The sequence below is a fragment of the Bos indicus x Bos taurus genome, chromosome 9, assembly GCF_003369695.1.
Source record: "Bos indicus x Bos taurus breed Angus x Brahman F1 hybrid chromosome 9, Bos_hybrid_MaternalHap_v2.0, whole genome shotgun sequence".
Classification (NCBI taxonomy): domain Eukaryota; kingdom Metazoa; phylum Chordata; class Mammalia; order Artiodactyla; family Bovidae; genus Bos; species Bos indicus x Bos taurus.
The window spans coordinates 76,342,852-76,366,482 of record NC_040084.1 but is presented as its reverse complement, the minus strand read 5'-3'; the positions used below and the strand labels follow the sequence as shown (position 1 = coordinate 76,366,482).

The following is a 23,631-nucleotide window of genomic DNA, read 5'->3' as shown; positions in this document are numbered from 1 at the left end:
TGTTCTTGCCTGGAGAATCCCAGGGATGGGGGAGCCTGGTGGGCTGCCGTCTATGGGGGTCGCACAGAGTCGGACACGACTGAAGCGACTTAGCAGCAGCAGCAGCTCACATGACTACTGGAAAAACCATAACTTTGACTACACGGAACTTTGTCAGTAAAGTAATGTTGCTGCTTTTTGATATGCTGTCTAGGTTGGTCATAGCTTTTCTTCCAAGGACCAAGCATCTTTTAATTTCATGGCTGCAGTCACCGTCTGCAGTGATTTGGGAGCCCAGGAAGATAAAGTCTGTCACTGTTTCAATTGTTTCCCCATCTGTTTGCCATGAAGTGATGGGACCGGAGGCCATGATCTTCGTTTTTTCAATGTTGAGTTTTAGCTAGCTTTTTTACTCACCTCTTTCATACTCATCAAGAGGCTTTTTAGTTCCTCTTTGCTTTCTGCCATAAGGGTGGTGTTGTCTGCATATCTGATGTTATTGATGTTTCACCTGGCAACTTTGGTTCCAGCTTGTGCTTCATCCAGTCCAGCATTTCGCATAATGTAGTCTGCATATAAGTTAAATAAGCAGGGTCACAATATACAGCCTTGACATACTCCTTTCCCATTTTGGAACTAGTCTGTTGTTCCATGTCTGGTTCTAACTTGATACTGTTAGATCTGTTGCTTCTTGACCCGCATACAGATTTCTTGAGAGGCAGGTAAGTTGGTCCGGTATTCCCATCTCTTGAAGAATTTTCCACAGTTTGTTATGATCTACACAGCCAAAGACTTTAATGTATTCAATGAAGCAAAAGTAGATGTTTTTCTGGAATTCTCTTGCTTTTTCTATGATCCAGTGGATGTTGGCAATTTGATCTCTGGTTCCTCTACCTTTTCCAAATATAGCTTGAACATCTGAAAGTTCTTGGTTCATGTGCTGTTGAAGCCCAGCTTGGAGAATTTTGAGCATTACTTTGTTAGTGTGTGAAATGAGTGCAATTCTGCGGTAGTGTGAGCATTCTTTGGCATTGCCTTTCTTTGGGATTGGAATGAAAATCATCTCACATAGATAGAATATTAAGGAAATAGAAAAAAAAAACATGTTTTTTTTCTTGTGATGAGAACTCTTAGGATTTACTCTCAATAACTTTCATATTCAAATACAGCAGTTTTTTAAAATTTGTTTTTTATTGAAATATAGTGACTCAGCAGGTAACGAATCCACTTGCAGTGCAGGAGACACAGGAGATGCGGATTCGATCCCTGGGTTGGGAAGATCCCCTGGAGGAGACAATGGCAACCCACTCCAGCATTCTTGCTTGGAAAATCCCATGGACAAAGGAGTCTGGCAGGTTACAGTTCAAAGAGTCACAAAGGGTCAGACACAACTGAGCGACTAAGCACAGCACATATTTGAATTACACTATTGTGTTAATTACTGCTGTACAGCAAAATGACTCAGTACATATATACATTCTTTTTCAAGTTCTTTCCAATTACAGTTTATCATAGGATTTGAATACAGTTCTCTGTGCTATGTAGTAGGACCTTGTTGTTTATCCTTTCTTTATACACCAGTTTGCATCTCATACTGCAGTGTTAACTATATCTCTCAATTTGTACATTACATCCCTAGTGCTTATTTATCTTATAACTGGAAGTCCGTACCTTTCGACCACCTTCATCCAACTTTGCCTCCTTCTCACCCCAGGTAACTAGAAATCTGATCACTTTTTCTATGAGTTTGTTTGTTTTTGAAATATAATTGACCCAAAACACTGTTAGTTCCTGGTACACAGCAAGATGATTTGATATTTCTGTGCATTTCAAAATGATTGCCCTGGTAAGTCTAGTTATTATCTGTCACTGTACAGAGATATGGTATAATCGTTAGCTATATCCCCACACTGTATGTTTCATGCCTGTGACTCATTTCTTTTGTAAGCGAGAATTTGTACCTCAATCTCTCTCACCTTTTTCTCTCCTCCCTCCACTCCCACCCCCAGATAATAATTTTAATGAATAGTTCTTATTAATTTTTCCTAGTTGGAACAGCATGCCTTTTCATACTTTATTTCTCAAACATATTCACAATTGTTTGGTGAAAACAAGGGGTTTCGTTTTAAAAATGATAATCTTATTCAATTTTAATAAAGGCCTATTCTGTTTCCACTGCTTGTGTTTAATGCCGTGAGCTTTTCAGATAGTGATGTCTATCATTTCACCAATCTAAGGTGGTGTTTGTGCTCTTTAGAAGTGTTACATCATGGAAAGGTTTTCTTTTTGGTAGTATACTTTTGCAGTAATAATTTAGCCACAGTACATGCAGTGATTTGGGAAAAACAAGTTTTAAGCCCTTGTGATCATAAATTGAAGTCAGTTTAAAAAGAAAAAAAATTATACCCCTTCTCCCACAGTCACTACCTTGCTAAATGTAGTCATTTCCTTGAGCTCTTGTACGAAAGGGCCACAAATGGGGTAGCTTAACAGAAATTTATTCTGTCGTGGTTCAGGTGCCTATAGGGCCCACTCCAGTACTCTTGCCTGGTGGGCTACGGTCCAGGGGGTCACAAAGAGCCAGACACAACTGCGTGACTGAGCAGGCACACACGCAGGACCATGTTCCCTGCCAAGGTTCTGGGGGAGGATTCTTCCTTGCCTCTTCCAGCTTACGATGGCTCTAAGCATTCATTGCCTGGTGGCTTCATAACACTAATCCTTGCCTGTTTTCACATAGCCTTTTTTGTGTCTCTGTGTGTTCTTTTCTGTCTCTTATTATCCTTATTAATATTGTTGTTATTATACTTAATACCACCCTAATCCAGTGTCCTCTCATCTTGATCCTTATCTCAAGTATGTGTACAAAGACCCTATTTCCAAACAAGGTCACAACCTGAGGTTCTGATAGGTAGGAACTGGTGGGGAGAGGACACTGTTTAACCCATTAGATTACAGATGATTTAACCTGGATAGCAAGAGTAACTTGGTTAAATGGTAATAGGCAAGAAGCTATCATTGATCATTATTAATTTTGCATATTCGTCTATTATATAATTTATCCTATTGTATTATAGTTATTTGTTATATTTACTCACTTACCTCTTACATTAAATCATAAGAAAGCAAAGATTGTCTTTTTTCCTGACATAATGCACTTAACAAAATGCTCATTTATGTTAATATTAATATCCATTTCCGTATATGTCACAGCAAAAAATCAAGTAGGTTAGGATAGAACCTTAGAGTTAGTTCAGTCCCTACCATCAGTCTGCACCTTTGTGCTGCTGCTACTAAGTCACTTCAGTCGTGTCCGACTCTGTGCAACCCCCATAGACGGCAGCCCACCAGGCTCCCCCATCCCTGGGATTCTCCGGGCAAGAACACTGGAGTGGGTTGCCATTTCCTTCTCCAATGCATGAAGGTGAAAAGTGAAAGTGAAAGTGAAGTTGCTCAGTCGTGTCCGACTCTTAGCGACCCCATGGACTGCAGCCTATCAGGCTCCTCCATCCATGGGATTTTCCAGGCAAGAGTACTGGAGTGGGGTGCCATTGCCTTCTCCGACACCTCTATGGGTCATGAGCTAATATACAAACCAGCTAGATAAGGCTATAGACGTGGCTGCAGTCATGTTCTCTTTAGTTTCCAATTCATTGTTCTTTCTACATTGTCGGGTTGTCTCCGTATTAAAAGGTTTAAATGTGAGTATCCTTAGAATGCTGTTAAAAGCATGCAGTCATTCCAACCCTGGGTACTAACCTATGTTCAGAAGCCTTAACTCTTCAAGGTGTAGAGTTTCTCTCTGTGTATGCAATTTAAAAAGTTCAGTTTAACCCACAAGAATACTTTCAGGAATATCTTTGCAATTCATACATGGCATGAAAGACCACTCAAGATAGGAAAGGATAAAGGATGACTCTAACACTCTGGGGGGAGGGTCAGGTGGTTGAGATGGTCAAGGCTGAGTCAGGTGGTTTGACTTTGATCTTGAAGTGGCTGCTACTTAGTTGGACAAATCACCTTATCTCTGAACCGTTCTTCCCCATCAGATGAGCTACTAGGTTCCTTCTAGTTCTGTTCTAAGAGTGAGTATCACTGTTTATCATTCTGCATGCAGGCTTTTCATTCCTACTAGCTTCTGGCTAGGGACCACTTCTGTTTCTCAGTGGTCATAGCAACTAGTATTACTACAGTGACTTCCTTATGGTAGGGAGCTTGTTAACCAGGCCTTGCTAGTGATACTAGATGAGGAGCAAAACCCAACTAGGCTATGCTGAGCCCAGTGTTGAAAGCCAGAAGACTCAGAGCATCCACAGTCTGTAGCCACGGCTGCAGCAAGCACCCTAGGACACAGACAGATAGATAGATTGGTTCTGAGTCAGCTTCCTGTATCCTGTAGAGTCAAGAGGAAGACCTGCACACAGCAGCGGGCTTGTGAACAATGGTCACTTCCTGTGACCAGGAGACTGGAGAGAGTCTCTAAGGACTGGAGGACACTCCCTGTTCATCGGGCGCTTTCAGGCAGGAGTACTCCTGGGGCCTCTTCATATCTGTAATAAAACTTCAAAACAATCTGTCACTTTTTAAATCTGTGTTAAAGAGTGTACAGTAAAGTAAGCCTTGAACTTGCCAGAGTGAATTTTAGCTTTCTAGTGGAGGATGAGATACTTAGTGATATACTAATAACTGCAACAGAGTTAGAAGTTCACATACTTGTGAATGAATCTTGTGTGTGAGTCTTTATTTCCACATCTGAAAAATGGCAATGCCATAGAAGTGTAACACCCTTCACATTTTTTATCCTAACACAAAAGCATATTAATAGTGTGTGTGTGTGTTAGTCACTTCAGTCATGTCTGACTGTTTGCTACCCCAAGAGCTGTAGCCCCCCAGGCTCTTCTGCCCATGGGATTCCCCAGACAAGAATACTAGAGTGGGTTGCCATTTCATTCTTCAGGGGACCTTTCCAACCCAGGGATCGAACCCAGGTTGCCTGCATTGCAGGCAGATTCTTTACTGTCTGGGCCATCAGGGAAGCCCATGTTAATAGTAGTAGTAATAACAACAGTAGTCAGTGCTTCCATGGTACTTTACAATTTGTCTGGCTCTGTTTTGAGCCCATTTATGTAGACTCAGCTGTGTGTACAATTTCATATTGCAACGTTTAGTGCCAGATCTGTAGTAGTATATGAGTTGTTCCACATGAGAAAGAGTGTGACTAGCAAAAGAATAATGATGACAAAGCATAGTCGTGATAATTAATAGCAAACAGTGAAACCGAATCGAGGGATTTCTTTTTTGTGTTGTCGATCACGTGAGGTGCTCCATCTGCTTCAATGGAAAATGCTGAGAGATAAAGACAAACTAAACCCAGCCCTCGCGCTGCCCAGCACTGGACCACACGAACAGCCACTGCCCACCTCCCGGCTCCCCTCACTTTCCCAGATGATCCTGGCCGATTCCAGGGTGTGAAACTCCCCGTGAAAGATAGGGAGGTGTCAGCAGCTCAGCCCAGAAAGCCGGGGATTGGGCAGTGGCTTCCTGTAATCCCCGGTGCTGGCTGGCTGCCCCGTTCTTGGCAGTGAGGGCTGGGCGGTGGGCTGGAGACAGCTGTGTGAGCCCTGCTGCCTGCACGGCCCGGAGCACCGGCCCCTCATGGAACTGCTGCACCATGTTCTGCCTGAAAGGTGAGGGGGCTTTGGGCCCACCAGGGTGGTGAAATAGAAGAATGTTCATTCAGCATCAGAAACGAGGGCTGATTCTCTTAAAATCAAAGTTGGAGAGAGTTTTGTTAAGTATGAAAGTGAAAAAGTCATTGTTCTTTTCTGGTTGCAAACAGGAAGAAAGACCTCCTGCTGGGGAGATGGAATTTTTCTTTTAGACAGGATATTTCTCTGTTTGGATGCGTTTGGGATGTGTTTTGTCATAGACTAAGTAATTAAAAGTTTAGAATGAAAGGAAACTTCATCATCTAAGTGGGCATGGTTTACAGTTGGGGTATGAGTCCTGTTAGAGAAGTTTTCATGTGATGAGTTGCTCGTGGAAAGGGCTAGAGAGAATAAGAAGGGGGGAGCAATCCTATTACTTGCAGCTTTAATGTATGAACTTAGGAATGAAACTAATTTTACCATAGAATAGAGATTCTTGTCCTAGCTATGTGTGTATGGACTATAGTGCTTTGGGAAGTACTGGAAGATGGTGACTATATAGAACATATGTACTGATTCTCCCATTAGTTGCAGAGTGCTTTTCTCTCTTTAGGCTATTATTTTTTCTTCAACTCTTTTTCTTCCAACTCATTGTAATTATAATTTAAGCATTTGAGAATGTGTTCTTCAATGAGATTGTTGGAATGGGGGAGTTCAAGTGAATTTCCTTGGAACTGGAGTCGACTATTTTGTTCATATCTTTCAGTGTATGTCAGCCTGTTGATGTGAAATTCTTGACAGTTTTTCAATTTGGGGAAGTAAAGTGAGCCTGGCTTGCTTTGCTGATGGCTTTTCTGTCCTCCCTCTGTCCTCACTGTGTTTCTAAGGTGCAGACCAGTTTTCTCTACTCTCAGCCTTTACAGTTTTAACCCTAACCTGACACCTTAAAAGCCACCCAAGTCTTTAATATTGAATTCTGAGTTTGAGTTATTTGTTTATATGGTTGGTACAAATTTGATCAAATTGACAAGGTAAAAACAGGAAAGAACTTCACATCTTTTCCTCCCTAAGAGTTCAACTAATTCTTATTTTAGTGTATTTAGTTGAAATGGATTTCTAAGGCAACCCATCAGCTGAAGTGAATTTGAGTGTTTCTGAAAAAATATTCTTAGGTGAAATGAGTCATGGGCCCTCCTGATGCTGTTTCTCAAAAAATTGTTTGCTCCCAAAAAAGTGTGACTAAGAAGAGCCACAGTTCAGTATCATTGGATGAGGATGCCTGCGATCCTGGTGTCATCTCCCCAGCTGAAGTCATTATGATCTAATGATAGCTTCCGGTTTAGAGTTTCTAATTGAATGCAGGTGTGCAGTTGTTGCAGGGCATGTCTTCTGTTGCTTCAGTGTATTTGCCCCACCCATTCCCATCACAGCAATTTCATTTTATAAAGGAATCTTACCAGTTTCATGGACTCTTAGTTTCCGAGGTAACTTGGGAGTTTGAGAAAGTCAAATGAGTGGCATATGATAGCAACTGAGTGCTCTTATGCTGAAGTGTGTGTTCTAATCAGGAGTCCACAATCCCTTTTAAAATCTACTTTCCCATTTCCCAGCAGCCAGGACAACCATTGACATTTGCTCTCTTCCTGTGATTTGTAGCCTTTTGGTTTATAATAATGATTTTTAGGTTGCCCTCTAGGCCCTACGTGTATGGCCAACCCCTGATAAAGTCATGGTGAGATTAAGCGCAGGAATATCAAGGGCTGCTTGGGATGCTTGTGTCCTTCCTGCATTTGCGTTTGCCTCTGTTGGAGGCTTTTTCAGAGGATTTCACTAATTGGCCTGTTTCTGTGGCTCATTGAGGTCCTAGGAGCTCTTTAAGTCTGTCGTTATGATTTTCGTGGATATTAAAGGAAGCATGATTGCCCTTCTTTTGGGTTAAATCATGTCTTGTGTATTTCTTTTAATTGTTAAAAGAAAACACATCAAACAGCCTCCCACATGCATGCAGAGTTTCCTTTTCCCCATTCAGGCTAGTTTTTTTTTTTTTTTTCTTGAAGTCATGTCTACTCAGTTTTTGGTCGATTTGGTGCTAGCAAAATTGCCTTCTTGGAAGAGAGATGTCATCTTTATCATTGCTGTTGACTATAATAGCTCATGTAGTTATAATCTCTACTCTCTACTGTTGCCATTGAAATAGCTCAAATACATTCACTCCACCCAGGTTTTTTCCCCATGAGCAACATCTGAGCTCCCAGTCTCTGGGAACATGTTCTCTCAAGTTCTGCCCAGTCCCTGTCGGTAACAAAGCCATGGTGTGTTGTTCTTCACTGTGTAATCAGGGGTCTTGGAAGTGAGTTTCCAGCTTATTAAATAATATGATTAACAGAAAACTACCTTGCATATATTGTATACCATTCATGGATTACTTTATTCAGAAAAATTAGAATAAAATATCTTTACTTCTAAAATTGCATGGAATACAATTAAGTTTTCCTGAGACACTTCAGAAAATGCAAATTTCTTAATTACAGTGTGCCAGCTTCATCTTTATAAATATTAATTATCTGTTCAGTGCATCTCTAACTGTGAAGACTAGGTTTTTGGCTTTTAATTTCCAATCCATCATGGATATTTTGTAAAACATAGAATCACATGCTGTGGGCTATCACCACAATGTCAAACAGCTGTAATAAAGTTCTTAAACATTTATTTCATTTCCTGTTGTAATCTTACTGTGTCCTGGTAACAAGGCGTTGGCACTATTTAGTAGACAAATCTGTAGTAGTTTCCTAGAGAGACTGCAACAAATTACCACTAAGTGAGTGGCTTGAAACAGAAATGTCTTCTCTCACAGTTCTAGAAGCCAGAGTCTGACAACGAGTTGTTGGCACGGCCATTGTCTCTCCACAGTCTCGAGGGTGGAATCTTTCCTGGCTTCTTCCAGTTTCTGGTGGCCTCAGGCATTTCATGACTTGTGGCAGCACCTCTGCCTCTGTCTTCGCATGGCCTTCTTCCCTAGGAGTCTGTCTGTGACTGTCACTTGGTTTTCTTATTAGGACATCTGTCATTGGATTTAGCGTTCACCCTCCTCCGGTATATGACCTCATCTTAGCTGATTACATCTGTAAAAACTCTGTTTCCAAATAAGGTCACGTTCTCAGGTTCCCAGTGGACATGGTTTGGGGGGCACTAGACACCCCATTAGGATGCCTAGTTGCTTAGATTGAGAGTAGCATCATAGGAGATGTATTTAGTGGAGAGCTGTAAGGATGGCCATCCAGTATAGCTGTTTTGATAATATATTTGAAATGTGTAGCATTGTAAGTTTGACCAGTCTGTGTAGTTAGAAGGGTTGAATATGTGCCCACTACAATCAGTCGTGCAAAAGAAAACATTGCCTTTTTGTTTCCTATAAATTACCCAGTTTCCTTCATATACTCTGATCCTGCTGAGAAGGGGGAAAAACAAAAAAACAAAATCGAACTTTACTTCACTGCAGTCAACCCAGTGTGAGCCAAAAATTTAAACAGTTGCATTAGCTAGCTCAGGCTGTGGGATGACTCGGTCTCTCAGAATTCTCCTGTTATCTCTTCTCTTCAAAGTGGATTCTGTTGTTCAATTTCTCCCTTGTTAATATAACAAAAGTGATGCCTGCTAAATTGTGTACTTTTTGTATCGTGGACTTGCTCCTTACATAATTTTTGAAATGTTGGAGAAGGATACGTCTATATAGTTGAGTTTAAAAAAATAAGGTATTATTTTGAAAATGTCCTTTCTCTGAATGTGGAAATGATAAATATATACATCCTTTTGTACTCTAAAAATAATTTCAGTACACTTTGTGAGCATCATGGATCTTAAGCTTCTGAATTTAGTATTGGATTTTACCTGGTCAGGATTCTCTCCAGGGATTTCAACCTGGCTTCAATGTTGGTCTAGATTCTTTCCCTTACTCTGCTCTTATGGGATGTCCAAGATCTAGAAATTGAGTTTCATGGATTAGAAAAGTGGTGCATTCTGTCGACAGGGTGTATCCCAGCTGCCTGCATACTTAGCATGGTAGGGTCCCGTCTATATCCTTTTCTGCTTCACAAGTTACAGATTTAGGAAAGCCTTTAGGTTGCCTAATAATAGCAGAGTTATGTTGGAGATTACAGCGATGAACTATGTCAGGCATGTGCGTCTGCTCCCGAGAGGGCAGTTCATCCTAGAAACCCTGTTCTGTCCTTCCTCGTCGTGCACCCCGGAGCAGATCACAGGCCTCTTCCCAGTTGTCTCGTGCGTGTTGTACATGTGAAAGGATTCCTCAGATTCTTTTCTTGGCAGCATTTGGAAAATAATGTCTGGAATCAGAAACAGATTTGTTATTTCTGTGCTGAAACAAGTGCATTTTTTTCAAGTTAGCAAGCAACCATTTGCTCTGGACGGTTCCCCTACCCCTTCTTCCCACCTTTTATAAATCCAGTAATAAACTGTCAAGTAAGCATTGAGCAGAGTTGACGCTATTTTACTATTTGATTCTGAGTATCATTTTGAAAGGCTTGAACAATCAAAATGTGAAGTGACCTCAGGAATCTTGTATCTGGGTGAATCTGGACATTTCGTTATCATAGTTTAATATTTTGAATTTTACTTAAATTTAAATTAGCCATAACCTTTAGAGCCATAGTCCTGTAAGACTTTCTTCCCTCCTTTCATTTAAAAATTGCATATAATTGCTAGCCAGTAACCTACAGCTACCAGGGGGAATTCACATTTGCTCAATCTGCAATTTAAAGTAGCACTTTTAATAAACACACTGATGATATCATGCATTTTTCAAACTGGCAGGCAAAGCCCTTGAAATTTAATAAACCAAATAAAGCTAGCCTTTTATTTCCTTTGTCTTTCCCTTGAAAACTTGATCATGCTTTCCAGTTCTCTTTCTTCCTTCCACTACTAATCAAAATCTTGCTTTTAAATATATTGCAGCAGAAGCCAGATCACTGTGCTGAAGAGATGATATAATAGAAACTAGGAGATGCTATCCTTAAGGTATGAAAGAGCAGTTAACAGAGCTTTGCTGCCAGAAGCGTGCAGGGCTAGGGGTCTGCTTGTCTGTGGAGCATGCTCTGTGCAAGGACAGTGCCCTGTGATTCGTTGGAACTGAATCAAATGACGAATTACCAAAAGCATTGGCAAAGGTTCCCATGAGTTTCTTTCTCCATTTGAGGATCTCCTGTCCCATTTTTACCTTTTCTTGTTTTCTTTATCTGCTGATTTCCATATCTTTTTTCTAGTTATTCCGTTTCCTCCTTTCCTCCTCCTCTGATTGCACATTGATGGGGGTTGTATTATCCCTACGCCAGATTGAACTCCCTCTAGTTAAGAAGGTGTGATCAGTAATCTGCACATGCCTTAGTTGAAGGTGATAGTTAATAGATGAAGGCAGATGGACCAGTGTGATAAAGGCAATTTACCCCTCAGGACGTCATGTCACCACCATCAGCCAGGCACAAAGGTATGCAGGGATATGTATTTTTCTATTTTAAACATCAGGAAAAAATCCTGCTGAAACAACCTAAGGGCTTTAAAAGCAATTAATAGCTTTTGCATGATTGGACGTATTGGTGATGCAGAGTAGGAAGGTGGATATTCTTAAATTTGAAAAACGTCCCTTGGTTTATAAAATCATAGATAGCAGTTGGATTTGAGATAAAGAGGTCTTCATTTGACGGGCAGTAGTATAATGACAAACTATTGGGTATCATATTAGCAATGTCCATCGTCCATCTGCTGATTAGGTCATGTTTATCAGGTTTTGTTAACTTGGACTTTAGACTTTGTATTGTTGTTACTGCCAAAATGTGGTTAATGCCGAGAGCCATTGAAACAAAGGCCGTGATGACTTGAACGAGGATTTAATTTGAGGGGTTAATTACATGATAATTTGGGTTACTTGCATGATAAGAGAAATGTAAGTGCTCATTGCCACTTCTTCATTGGAATGTCTTCTTATAACAAAAAGATATAAATAGCATAAACTGAGCTTTAGGAACCAGGAGTTGAAATATAGTCTTAAGCTAATTTATATTTAAGTGGAGTATGGTTTTCAAAGGTCAGGTTATATATTACATGTTTGCTCTTGAGAAATTTGGCAAGACTGCATTTGGAAACAAAAGGGGAAAATTCCCTCCTCTGATGACCATAAGAGGACATCTGTGCTATTTCTGGTCTTATTTCACGGAGTGAAACTGTGCAAGCTTCGGAAACTTTTAGAATGAAAGTTGTGCCACATGCCTCCACTCTCCCGAGTCACTGGTGAGCGGAGGAGGAGGGAGGGAAAGGGACACTGCCACATGCCTAGGGAGTGTTCTTAGGAGAAGGAGGCACAGGGCATCCAGGAGGGTTAAAGAGGCGTCAGGAGAAGGCAGGTGTACAGGAGATGTCAGAGTTGGTTAGAAGACTGACTGGGGAAACTAAGTAAGTAGTGACTTTTCTGTTTTCAAACAGAAAAGTTTCCTCAGCCAGCCTACCATAGAAGATGCCCATGAGGTGGCATGGCAGAGAGATCTCGCCAGGCATAGGGGAGCCCCTAGTCCCAGGTGGTCCTGCATCTTACCTTCTTTGGCCATCTCTTTCAAATTTGTTGGAGTTTTTCTTTACCCCTTTCCTCTTTCTTAAGAGGATAAAAGAAACTTTAGCCCCTTCTATTCCCTACAAAAAGTGTTGCTGAAACAGACTACCTAGTTTTATGCAAAAAATGCATATTATCCCACAGTGGCTAATTTATATATATATAGATTCACCCAAAATTTGTTGATACCCTGAAATACCTCTTGAGGTTCATCACATCTGACTGAAATGTTTTGACAGAGTTTGGGGTGTAAGTATTCATCAGATGTTGATGGGACTTACCTTGTGCCTGGTTTCCCTTGCCCCAGAAAAGCCCCCCTTCTCCCATGCTCCCAGACTTTTTCCCCAGGCCTGGGTCTTCTCAGCACCCAAGCCCTTTCCAGCTGCTTTCCTGTCTGCTCAAAGGCACCACTGCTTGTGCCTGCTTTGAAGGAGCAGGGGGAGTTCTTCTTTCCCCAAGTTTACTTTGAGTACAAAGCAAGGCCAGAGATTTTTCTTAAGGTTTTCTCTGCTAATGACCACCCAGATAATAAAATATCAACAGATTAGTGAAGAAGATTCAAGAAATCCCAGCTGTGTCCATTAATAATATAAGCCTGAATAAAAATCTCTTAACTGTGACAGTAGCATGCGTGACTGCTCAGTCGCTCAATCGTGTCCAGCTCTTTGCAAACCCATGGATGGTAGCTCGCCAGGCTCCTCTGTTCGTGGGATTCTCCAGGTAGGAATACTGGAGCGAGCTGCCATTTCCTCCTCCTGTGGATCTGGCTGACCCAGGGACTGAACCCATGTCTTTTATGTCTCCTGCATTGGCAGGTGGATTCTTACCACCGAGCAGCATGAGAGTAGCATCTACTTGACAAAAGATTGAGGAGTAAATAATAACTTACATAAGATGCTAGACATTTTATCACAAGTACGTAGTAAAGTGCTTCATAAAGTTACTGATTAGAGCTACCTTGGGTTTTCTGAAAGTAAAAACTAATTTGTATTAATACCATAATTTAAGATGGTGTAACTATATAGTGAGAAAGGCAGATATATTTCTGGTTTTTCATTGCAACATATTTACACCAACTTTTGTAAAGTTTTCTGGCATCACAGTTGTATAAATACACCCAGGTGAATACAAAGATTCATAAGTCACATATACTGGCAAATGAACGTTATAGCAACACAAATATTTTGAAAGCCAGGGAAGCCAAGGAGAATATCCTGACACAGTTCTAACTGCTCCAGCGGAAGTATTTGCTGCCACAGCATTTGAGACAAAAACCATTCCTTTATGGAAATGTTTTCTGGCAGAACATACACTTGATAAAAATCCTAAACAAGATTTGGACTACTCATGTGGTATATTTTTATAAAATTTTTATAAAATTGCGTGTATTGAAAAAAAAAAGAAAAATCTCTCCATATCTGGATGAGAGGAATGGCTAGATGGGTGGTTTTATCCTTCATTGGTAGACACGTCCTTATTTCATGTTGACTGCTGAGGAATTGGTAACTGGCTCTCCGTACTCGAGTGTTTCTCCTTTCACTCAGCTCCTTCCTCCACTGGTAATTGACCCATTTTCCATCTCAGAGAGAACGAGTGAGTGAGTGTAAGAGTTTTCCAGATGAATTATCAGTAAATTACAATGGAAGTTTAAAAAAAGCAGACTCAAAAGATGACATTGTATGTCCATCCTTCCAAAACTGCAGGGTCCATAAATTCCCAAAAGAGTAAATTTTTGATGGCTTAAAGCATGATTTAAAGCATTGGTTAACATGAGATAAAACATTAGTTTGATATTTGCTATCAACTTTTAGGTTTAAAATTATAAGACTGTGACAGAGATAGCTTGTTTTCAGTCACCCATTGAGAACACCTAAATTTAAAGTCCTGTACATTTTCTGCTTCCCACAGAAAGTTCATGTTGGTGTGGCAGATACTATGAATCTTTATTTATATGCTTTTTGGCTTATGGTAACAAATTTGGCTGAAATTGAGTTTGTCTTAGTTGCTCTCTGTCACTCACCTTCATGAAATTGGTGAATAGATTCATTGTGGGACTGTTATCTGCAAAAGATAAAGTGTCTGTGAACTGACGGGAAAACAGGAACCCCTAAAATATGTGAGATTCCTTTAGCACATGACATACCAAAGGGTTCTCCTTGATTCCTGTTTTGGCCAGTGTCCGACTGGATTTCCTTTAAATTTCCCTTTGCCTCATTTCCACATTGGAAAGTGATCTGCCTGCTATATGCATGAAGACAAGCTTTCTTTGTCTCCTGCCTGATATTGGCCTCTAGCAACTCTTGTGTGAGGCCTGCAATCAGGTCACAGGCTTCTCACATCAGTTCTAAGACAGTTCTCTAATCAGTGTCAAGAACTTTTTGCTGCTTTCCGATAGGGGAATCCAGTATTAGTGATATACTGATAATTCCCACATTTCTCTCTGCAACCGAGACCGCTCCCCTAAATTTCAAATATGAATATCCAGCTCTCTCCTCCACATTTCCAACTGGGTGTCCAATGGGCTTCATGAACTCCTGGTGCCCCCTCCATCCCTTTACCCCCACATCTATTCCGCTGGAGCCTTCTTCATTCCCATAAGGGACAAACCTTTTTTTTTTTTTTTCCAGTTGAATAAGCTATAAACCTTGAAGTCATGTATGACTCCTGTTTTTCTCTTACCCCCACCCCAGCCCTGGTTCAATGTGTCAGAAAATCCTGTTGACTCAGTGTATCTTTTCTGGGATCTGACTCCTTCTTGCCCCGTTCACTGCCACCTGCTTGCCTGGGTCTCACCTGGGCAGCTATCACAGCTTCCCTCAGCAGCCTATTTTCAACCCAGTAGCCAGAGTGAGCCTCTATGAGTTCATGCTACTCCTTTGCTCAAAACACGATTTTACTCAGAGTAAAAGCTCAAGCCTTGGCAATTTCTCTGTATTTTGGGGACATCAGTCACAGGCCAAAATCAAACCATGGAGGAGAAAGGTGGTTTTCTAAGCTACAGAACTGGTAGCTGGTCAGATCCTTTATTTTGGCAGAAAAGGAAAAGGTTTCCGTGCTGAAACTGCAGCCCCAGGTTAGCCGTGCTCTTGTCTGGTGCTCCTGGAAGGTGTAGTCTACTGAGAGGCCTTCGTCTTTTCTGCAGTGGGAGTAAAGATCATTCCAATCTCTGTCATTTTATCATCACATGTAGCCATCTGTATTTAGTGCAGCTACAGGTGTACCTTTAGTTTTTATAAAACGAGTTTGATAGAGTTTCTGTTGGAATTTTGGAAAATTGATTCCTATGGCTTTTTTTTTTTTCCCCCATAGTAAGGATTCAGTTAGAACTAAATAGTAGGGAACCTGTCCATATTCAGTTAGGAAGCTAACTGAAATGTTTAAAAAGCAGCTCGGTTTTTATTCTTGTGCATATATTTGGTTTGCTGAGCTTGGTTTGTTATAAGGAATATCAGAAAGTGCTCTCATGATAAGTGCTTGATATTTTACTCTTTCATAGAACCATTGTTTGTTTGTTTGTTTGTTTTCCTTTCATAGCATTATTAAAATGGAGGGCAGGCTTTGACCCCACTCATTGAGTGGGATTTCTTTGGGACATACACTATGTCGTGTGTGTGGTAGTGATAGGTGCTGTGGCTTCCCTATTAAATTCTAAACTCCTTGAGGGCTTATCCCGTTGTCTTAACCAAGAAGGAATCCTAGTTGATATTTGTAATTAAGGGAGCTTCACTAGTGGCTCAGTGGTAAAGAATCCGCCTGCAGGAGACATGGGTTTGATCCCTGGGTCAAGAAGATCCCCTGGAGAAGGAAATGGCAACCCACTCTAGTTTTCTTGCCTGGAAAAATCCCATGGGCAGAGGAGCCTGGCGGGCTACAGCCCATAGGGTTGCAAAAGAGTCAGGCAGCACTTAGCAACTAAACAACAACAACGGTTTGTAATTGAAGAAATGAAGTGTAGTGTTCAATCTAGTTCAGGTAAAGAGGACTTGAGCCATCACTCTCCATGAAAATAAAAGGATTCTTTTGAGTATAACTTAAAAATAGAAACATGGATTTTTCTACTTCCAATGGGACTGAAAATATGAAGGCAATAAGCAGAGCAAGAAAGATTTTTAACTTTCGAAGTTTTATGTTCTATAACAACTGGGTAGAAAAACCCAGTGTGACAGTTTCAATCAGTAATGACTTAAAAGAGGGGGAAGGAAGCTGATCATGGAAGAGGAGAAAGGTTAATGTGTTTCTAGAAATTCAAACATTCAAGACAAATGAGTCTAGACTTTGTGGTGACAGGGCGGGAGATACCTTCCCAGGGGCCCTCAGCAAAACGGCCAGTCCCCTGCCGGCTCCTCTCAAGTATTGTTCTGAAGTGGTTACTCTTCTCTTAGAGGACTGAGGTTTTACTCACCACAGAGAAACAGCCTTCAAGCACTTTCTTCCCTCTTGAGTTTTCAATTGGAAAAAAAGAAAACCAAAGAACTAACACACTCCAATGCATAGGTCCAAGAATGAGCAATTGACTGTAGACTAAAGGGAAAAAAGTGATAAAGTTATCTTTAGAAATATGAGATCATTTTCTCATAGCAAGTCATCATGTAACTATGGGACTTTTTTATGTCTGTTTAAATATTTATACTGACATTTTATCTTATTTGACCTTCCTATTCCTTATTCTAAAATTTTCAGATCCACTGGATTACTTTCCAGGGTTCTCCTGTGTGCTTTTCATTCTATTTCCATTACAACACTGTTCCCCATTTTCCATTTAACGTGCTTACAATTTGGTCACTGCGTTTTTCTGTCCATCTTAGGTGCAATGAGAACAAGCGGGTTATTTATTCAGGACCTTTCAGCAGACCGTACCTCAAGGTGCTATTAGTATCTGTTGATTGAATGAGTGCCTGACCGCACTGAGGACTTTATTTCCTCCTCTTTACCTCTGTGAACTATTATGATTATTAAAAATTACAGGAACTTTGACTTGTAGATTGTGTTTTCAGCTCAATAAAATGAGAGTGATGGACCTGTCATTTTAATGACAAGTTGTTCAATTCAGTTCAGTCGCTCAGTTGTGTCCAACTCTTTGCGACCCCATGAATCACAGCACGCCAGGCCTCCCTGTCCATCACCAACTCCCGGAGTTCACTCAAACTCATGTCCATTGAGTCAGTGATGCCATCCAGCCATCTCATCCTCTGTCGTCCCCTTCTCCTCCTGCCCCCAATCCCTCCCAGCATCAGAGACTTTTCCAATGAGTCAACTCTTCGCATCAGGTGGCCAAAGTACTGGAGTTTCAGCTTCAGCATCATTCCCTCCAAAGAAATCCCAGGGCTGATCTCCTTCAGAATGGACTAGTTGGATCTCCTTGCAGTCCAAGGGACTCTCAAGACTCTTCTCCCACACCATAGTTCAAAAGCATCAATTCTTTGGCGCTCAGCCTTCTTCACAGTCCAACTCTCACATCCATACATGACCATAGGAAAAACCATAGCCTTGACTAGATGGACCTTTGTTGGCAAAGTAATGTTGAATATGCTATCTAGGTTGATCATAGCTTTCCTTCCAAGGAGTAAGCGTCTTTTAATTTCATGGCTGCAGTCACCATCTGCAGTGATTTTGGAGCCCAAAATAATAAAGTCTGACACTGTTTCCACTGTTCCCCATCTATTTCCCATGAAGTGATGGGACCGGATGCCATGATCTTCATTTTCTGAATGTTGAGCTTTAAGCCAACTTTTTCACTCTCCACTTTCACTTTGATCAAGAGGCTTTTTAGTTCCTCTTCACTTTCTGCCATAAGGGTGGTGTCATCTGCATATCTGAGGTTATTGATATTTCTCCCGGCAATCTTGATTCCAGCTTGTGTTTCTTCCAGTCCAGCATTTCTCATGATGTACTCTGCATATAAGTTAAATAAGCAGGGTGACAATATACAGCCTTGACATACTCCTTTTCCTATTTGGAACCAGTCTGTTGTTCCATGTCCAGTTCTAACTGTTGCTTCCTGACCTGCATACAGATTTATCAAGAGGCAGGTCAGGTGGTCTGGTATTCCCATCTCTTGAAGGATTTCCCACAGTTTATTGTGATCCACACAGTCAAAGGCTTTGGCATAGTCAATAAAGCAGAAATGATGTTTTTCTGGAACTCTCTTGCTTTTTCCATGATCCAGCGGATGTTGGCAATTTGATCTCTGGTTCCTCTGCCTTTTCTAAAACCAGCTTGAACATATGTAAGTTCGTGGTTCATGTATTGCTGAAGCCTGGCTTGGAGAATTTTGAGCATTACTTCACTAGCGTGTGAAATGAGTGCAATTGTGCGGTAGTTTGAGCTTTCTTTGGCATTGCCTTTCTTTGGGATTGGAATGAAAACTGACCTTTTCCAGTCCTGTTACACTGCTGAGTTTTCCAAATTTGCTGGCATATTGAGTGCAGCACTTTCACAGCATCATCTTTCAGGATTTGAAATAGCTCAACTGGAATTCCATCACCTCCACTAGCTTTGTTTGTAGTGATGCTTTCTAAGGGCCACTTGACTTCACATTCCAGGATGTCTGGCTCTAAGTCAGTGATCACACTATCATGATTATCTGGGTCGTGAAGATCTTTTTTGTACAGTTCTTCTGTGTATTCTTGCCACCTCTTCTTAATATCTTCTGCTTCTGTTAGGTCCATACCATTTCTGTCCTTTATCGAGCCCATCTTTGCATGAAATGTTCCCTTGGTATCTCTAGTTTTCTTGAAGAGATCTCTAGTCTTTCCCATTCTACTGTTTTCCTCTATTTCTTTGCATTGATCGCTGAGGAAGGCTTTCTTATCTCTTCTTGCTATTCTTTGGAACTCTGCATTAAGATGCTTATATCTTTCCTTTTCTCCTTTACTTTTCGCTTCTCTTCTTTTCACAGCTATTTTTCAGGCCAGTTGAGATCTTAATAAAATTCACATTCAGGATGGTGAACCTGAAATTTGCACATTGTGATTAACCACGAGTAAAGTTCTTACATGTGAAGCAGAAATACTTTTAACCTAAGAATCAGAGTTTTTCTCATCTGAGTCTGTTGCTTACTGACTCAGAGGAAGTCACTTAACCACAGAACCATTTTCTTCATCTGATAAATAGAAGTGACTCCCCTGCCTCCTTGATGGGGCGCTCTTTGTGGGAATCAAATGAGATAAAGTACCTGGGATGTTGGGGCGGAAAGCGGCAGTCCTCTTTGCTACCCCCTCTTTCATTCTCCTACATTTCCTGTCACTTCCACCTTCTTAGTATGTCCTGGATCCCATCTCTGCTCTTTATTCCCTGGACTATCACTGCCTTAGTGTGATGACTATTAGCATTTCATGCTTTTAGTTTATTGCGCTCCTAACTTTCTGATTCTCAGCTAATTGCTCTCTAATCCCTTACTCCAAACCCTATCCAGGACGTGAATAACAGACTTCACTTATCATGTTTTTTCTCTAAAACTCTTCAGTTTCCCCCGCCCAGCCCCTTACCAGTACAGTGCCTTTAGGATAAAGTTTAACTTTGGAGGAGCCCTTTATTAAAGAACACCTCCCTGTTTTCCTCTTCAGCGTCAATTCTCACATCCACATTCACAACTTTTGCTCATCTTTCTTTGTTGGGACCCTCTGCTTAGAAGGACTATCTGTTTCTCTTGTCCCTTCTACCTAACATTGATTTTGGACTGACAGGACTTATTTCATATGCTACCTCCTCCAAAGCCAGTTTTTAATGCCTGCTCTGTGCTGCCTGTCACACTGTTGTGTAGTGTCTTGTTTTAGGCAATAGGAACCTAAAAGGCAGAGCATGTGTATTAGTCATTGTCCTTGATGCCAAAAATCACGTAAAACCTGGTTGAATTAATTCATTAATGTTTAAAAATCTTTAAAATAGGAGGGAAAATTCTGGTGTATCATCTGGATTAGTATTAAAAGCAAAATAGAAAACATTATCCTGCCCTTGTATATATAAAGTTATAAACTGTCCATACCTGGGGTACTGAGGCTCATTCCAACTGTTCTCTTTAAGTAATTTCTAAGGAGTTGAAATGCACTAAGAATTGCACAGGTAAACTTTTTTATCTGGGAAGAAGTAACTGTGCAAAAAAAAAGTCCTAAAATAATTTGGATTTTACCTGGGAAAATCATGATCGGGATGCAGTACCACAGTTTTCTGTAGGAGTAAATGACATGGATGTTGTCAACCAAGGTCAAGTGTTCAGGACTAGGGATTTATTACCTGGATGATGGTGCAAGCTAAAAATATTAACCTGTTCAAGAAAAGTACAGATAAGCAATTTAATGATTGAGCCATAATTGATTATCAAGGTAAAATGGTATGTTTGAGTCTTCTAGAATTGGGGAACCCAAATTATGGAACACTGCTCTCTCCTCTCCTGTGACAGGCAAGCTTGGGGCCCCTTGACGTTCATCACCGGGTGCCACGCCTGTCAGTGTCTTATGTGCACGTGTGCTAAGTTGCTTCAGTTGTCGTGTCCGACTCTTTGTGACCCTATGGACCGTAGCCCGCCAGGCTCCTCTGTCCACAGGATCCTCCAAGCAAGAATATTGGAGTGGGTTGCCATGCACTCCTCCAGGGGATTTTCCCAACCCAGGCATCAGACCTGCATCTCTTATGTCTCCTGCACTGGCAGGCAGGTTCTTACATTGCTTGGTAAAAAGGGACTTTGCAGATATAATCAAAGTTACTACTCAGTGACCTTAAGAAATGGAGATTAGCCTGGATTATCTAGGTGGGCTTCTTGTAATCACATGAGCCTTTAAGAGCAGAGCTGCTGGCAAAGGGGAAGTGGGAGAGGTTGTAAGGATTCAGTGTGCTGTCACTGGCTTGACTGGGGAACCTTGAGAAGGAATTAAATTCAGGGAGATCAGTCCTCGGTGTTCATTGGAAGGACTGGTGTTGAAGCTGAAACTCCAATACTTTGGCTACCTCATGTGAAGAGCTGACTCATTGGAAAAGACCCTGATGCTGGGAGGGATTGGAGGCAGGAGGAGAAGCAGCCGACAGAGGATGAGATGGTTGGATGGCATCACCGACTCAATGGACATGGGTTTGGGTGAACTCTGGGAGTTGGTAATGGACAGGGAGGCCTGGCGTGCTGCAATTCATGGGATCGCAAAGAGTTGAACACGACTGAGCGACTGAACTGAACTAAACAGCCTAAATGAGCTTGGGAGCAGTTCTTCTTCTACAGCCTCCAAGTAAGAGCCCACGCCAGCTGACACCCTGATTCAGGCCTTGTGAGACCCTAAGCAGAGAACCCAGCTGAACCCACTGGACTTCAGACCTGTACAACCGAAAGATAAATAAGTGGGTATTGTTTTAATGTGCCAAATTCATGGCATTTTGTTACAACAGCATAGAAAATGACCGCACCAACAAAACAAAGCAAAAGTTGGGGCTGGCATATGGGAGCTTCTTAGTTTAGGAATCTATTTGTTAGGAAGACTTGATTTCCAGTGTCCCTTCATGTTGAGTGGACTATGTTTGACAAACCCTAAAATTAAATGCTCTTTCTGACAGCCATGAGGGGGTCTTTATTTCTGGCTGATCTGAGATCACTCCCTAACCTCTAGTACATCAGAGTTGACCTGAAGCATGCCCCCGAGTGAGGCTTAGACTTCAAGGGCTCCAGTGGAAAAATCAACCTGGGGAATCTTACATTATTATATGCTGACTTTGTGCAGGAAAGGTTAACAATAATAAATCAGAGGAATGGAGATTGTTTTGGGTAGTACAATATCAAAGGCTCCAGTCTCAGTTTTTCCAAGTGATGTACAAAGTAGGACATGTAAGATGTTTGCTTCCTTTTAGCGCAGTTTCTCTAATACTGTCTTTATGAGAGTCATCCTCTTTGTCAAAGGCCTCCTCAAGCCCACAACACTCGAAGCACACTAAAAATCATTTGTTAATGAAAACAGAGAGGATTTGATTTTGACATCACTTCAGAAATACTGTACTCTCATATTGCAGTTCTAAAAGCTCTTAATTTTATTTGTGATGTACAGGACAGGCAAAGACTGAAGGCAGGGGCCATGCTTTGTCAGTGTGGTAAATTTGTTCTTATTAAACACTAAAATAGTTGGCTTGATATCAAAATAGGGAACAGTTGTGTCTGCAAAGGATGATGACAGCAGAGTCAGAAATAAACAGAGCTGATAACCTGCTTGCTTGCTTACCTTGGTAGAAATTAAATGACCGCTGTTTCCATCTTTCTAGAGCACAAATGTATTCCTCTCAGAATATGAAATAACAACCTTATAGATAATTCTTTGAATTATTAATTAGTTGAAGAATGAAAATTAAAAAGAATGTGTTGCTGGCTTAATAGACCAACACCACTAACCAAGTTTTAAAACATGAATTTTTCTAATTTTCTTGCTTTGGTTATTGTATATGCATAGTGAATTTGAGGTGATTTTGACCTTGGAAATGAATTTCACTTGACCTTCTGCACATTCATTTCATCACTCAGATATTGTCTCCATTTTCTTGCTTTTCTTCATTTTGTCTCTGCACATTTTTTCAAAAGAAATATTTACTTAGTATGAGAGCAAACTTCCTGCCCAGTGGTGTTTGAAGACTAGCTTGGCTACCAAACTGTCCCTGTCCCTTTCCTTTCTTTCTTGGCCCTCACACTTGGCGTACTTGTTAACCCAGATCTGCTCACTTTTTTTCTTCTGTTTCATACCTTCCTTTTGAATGCAAACCTTTGGGTTTTTTTCTCCCCCCGCCCCCTCTCCATTCTACCACTCTTTTTTACTTCTTTATTACTCCAGTTTCTATTAGGAATGTATTTTTAAAAATATTATCAGAAACAAAATCTTGATATTTTAGGCTTTTTATATAATCGTCTGATATTATATTTACTTATAAAGCCTTATAATTATGTCAAATAACTTGCTTTCTCTTCCTGATCCTCTCATCTGAGTCTTTTGTATACAATTTACTAGTTTCTTGTAAATTACAAAGTATGAACTGGAATATGGCCCATGAACCTCAGAGGAGGAATGTTGTTGTTCAGCCGCTCAGTCATGTCCAACTCCTTGCAACCCCATGGACTGCAGCCCACCAGGCCTCCCTGTCCCTATTTCCTGGAGTTTGCTCAGACTCGTGTCCAAGAAGTCAGTGATGCCATCCAACCATCTCATCCTCTGTTGTCCCCTTCTCCTGCCTTCAGTCTTTCCCAGCATCAGGGTTTTTTCCATGAGTCAGCTCTTCCCCTCAGGTGGCTGAAGTATTGGAGCTTCCAATGAATATTCAGGGTTGATTTCCTTTAGGATTGACTGGTTTGATCTCCTTGCAGTCCAAGGGACTCTGAAGAGTCTTCTCTAGCACCACAGTTCAAAAGAATCAGTTCTTTGGCACTCAGCT

General features: G+C 41.0%; 1 protein-coding gene across 6 annotated transcripts in view; it reads left to right on the top strand.

Moving 5' to 3' along the window:
- Positions 1-23,631, top strand: part of NHSL1 (NHS like 1) — a 257,453-nt gene that overhangs the window by 136,436 nt on the left and 97,386 nt on the right. The window contains exon 1 of one of the 6 annotated variants that reach the window (XM_027551688.1): positions 5,040-5,666. The exons of 4 other annotated variants lie outside the window; for them this stretch is intronic. In XM_027551688.1, coding sequence (XP_027407489.1) covers positions 5,651-5,666 — 16 coding nt within the window. In that variant the 5' untranslated portion in view covers positions 5,040-5,650. Of the gene's footprint in view, positions 1-5,039; positions 5,667-23,631 lie in introns of those variants that run through there. One more of the 6 variants, XM_027551689.1, reaches the window with a different exon arrangement.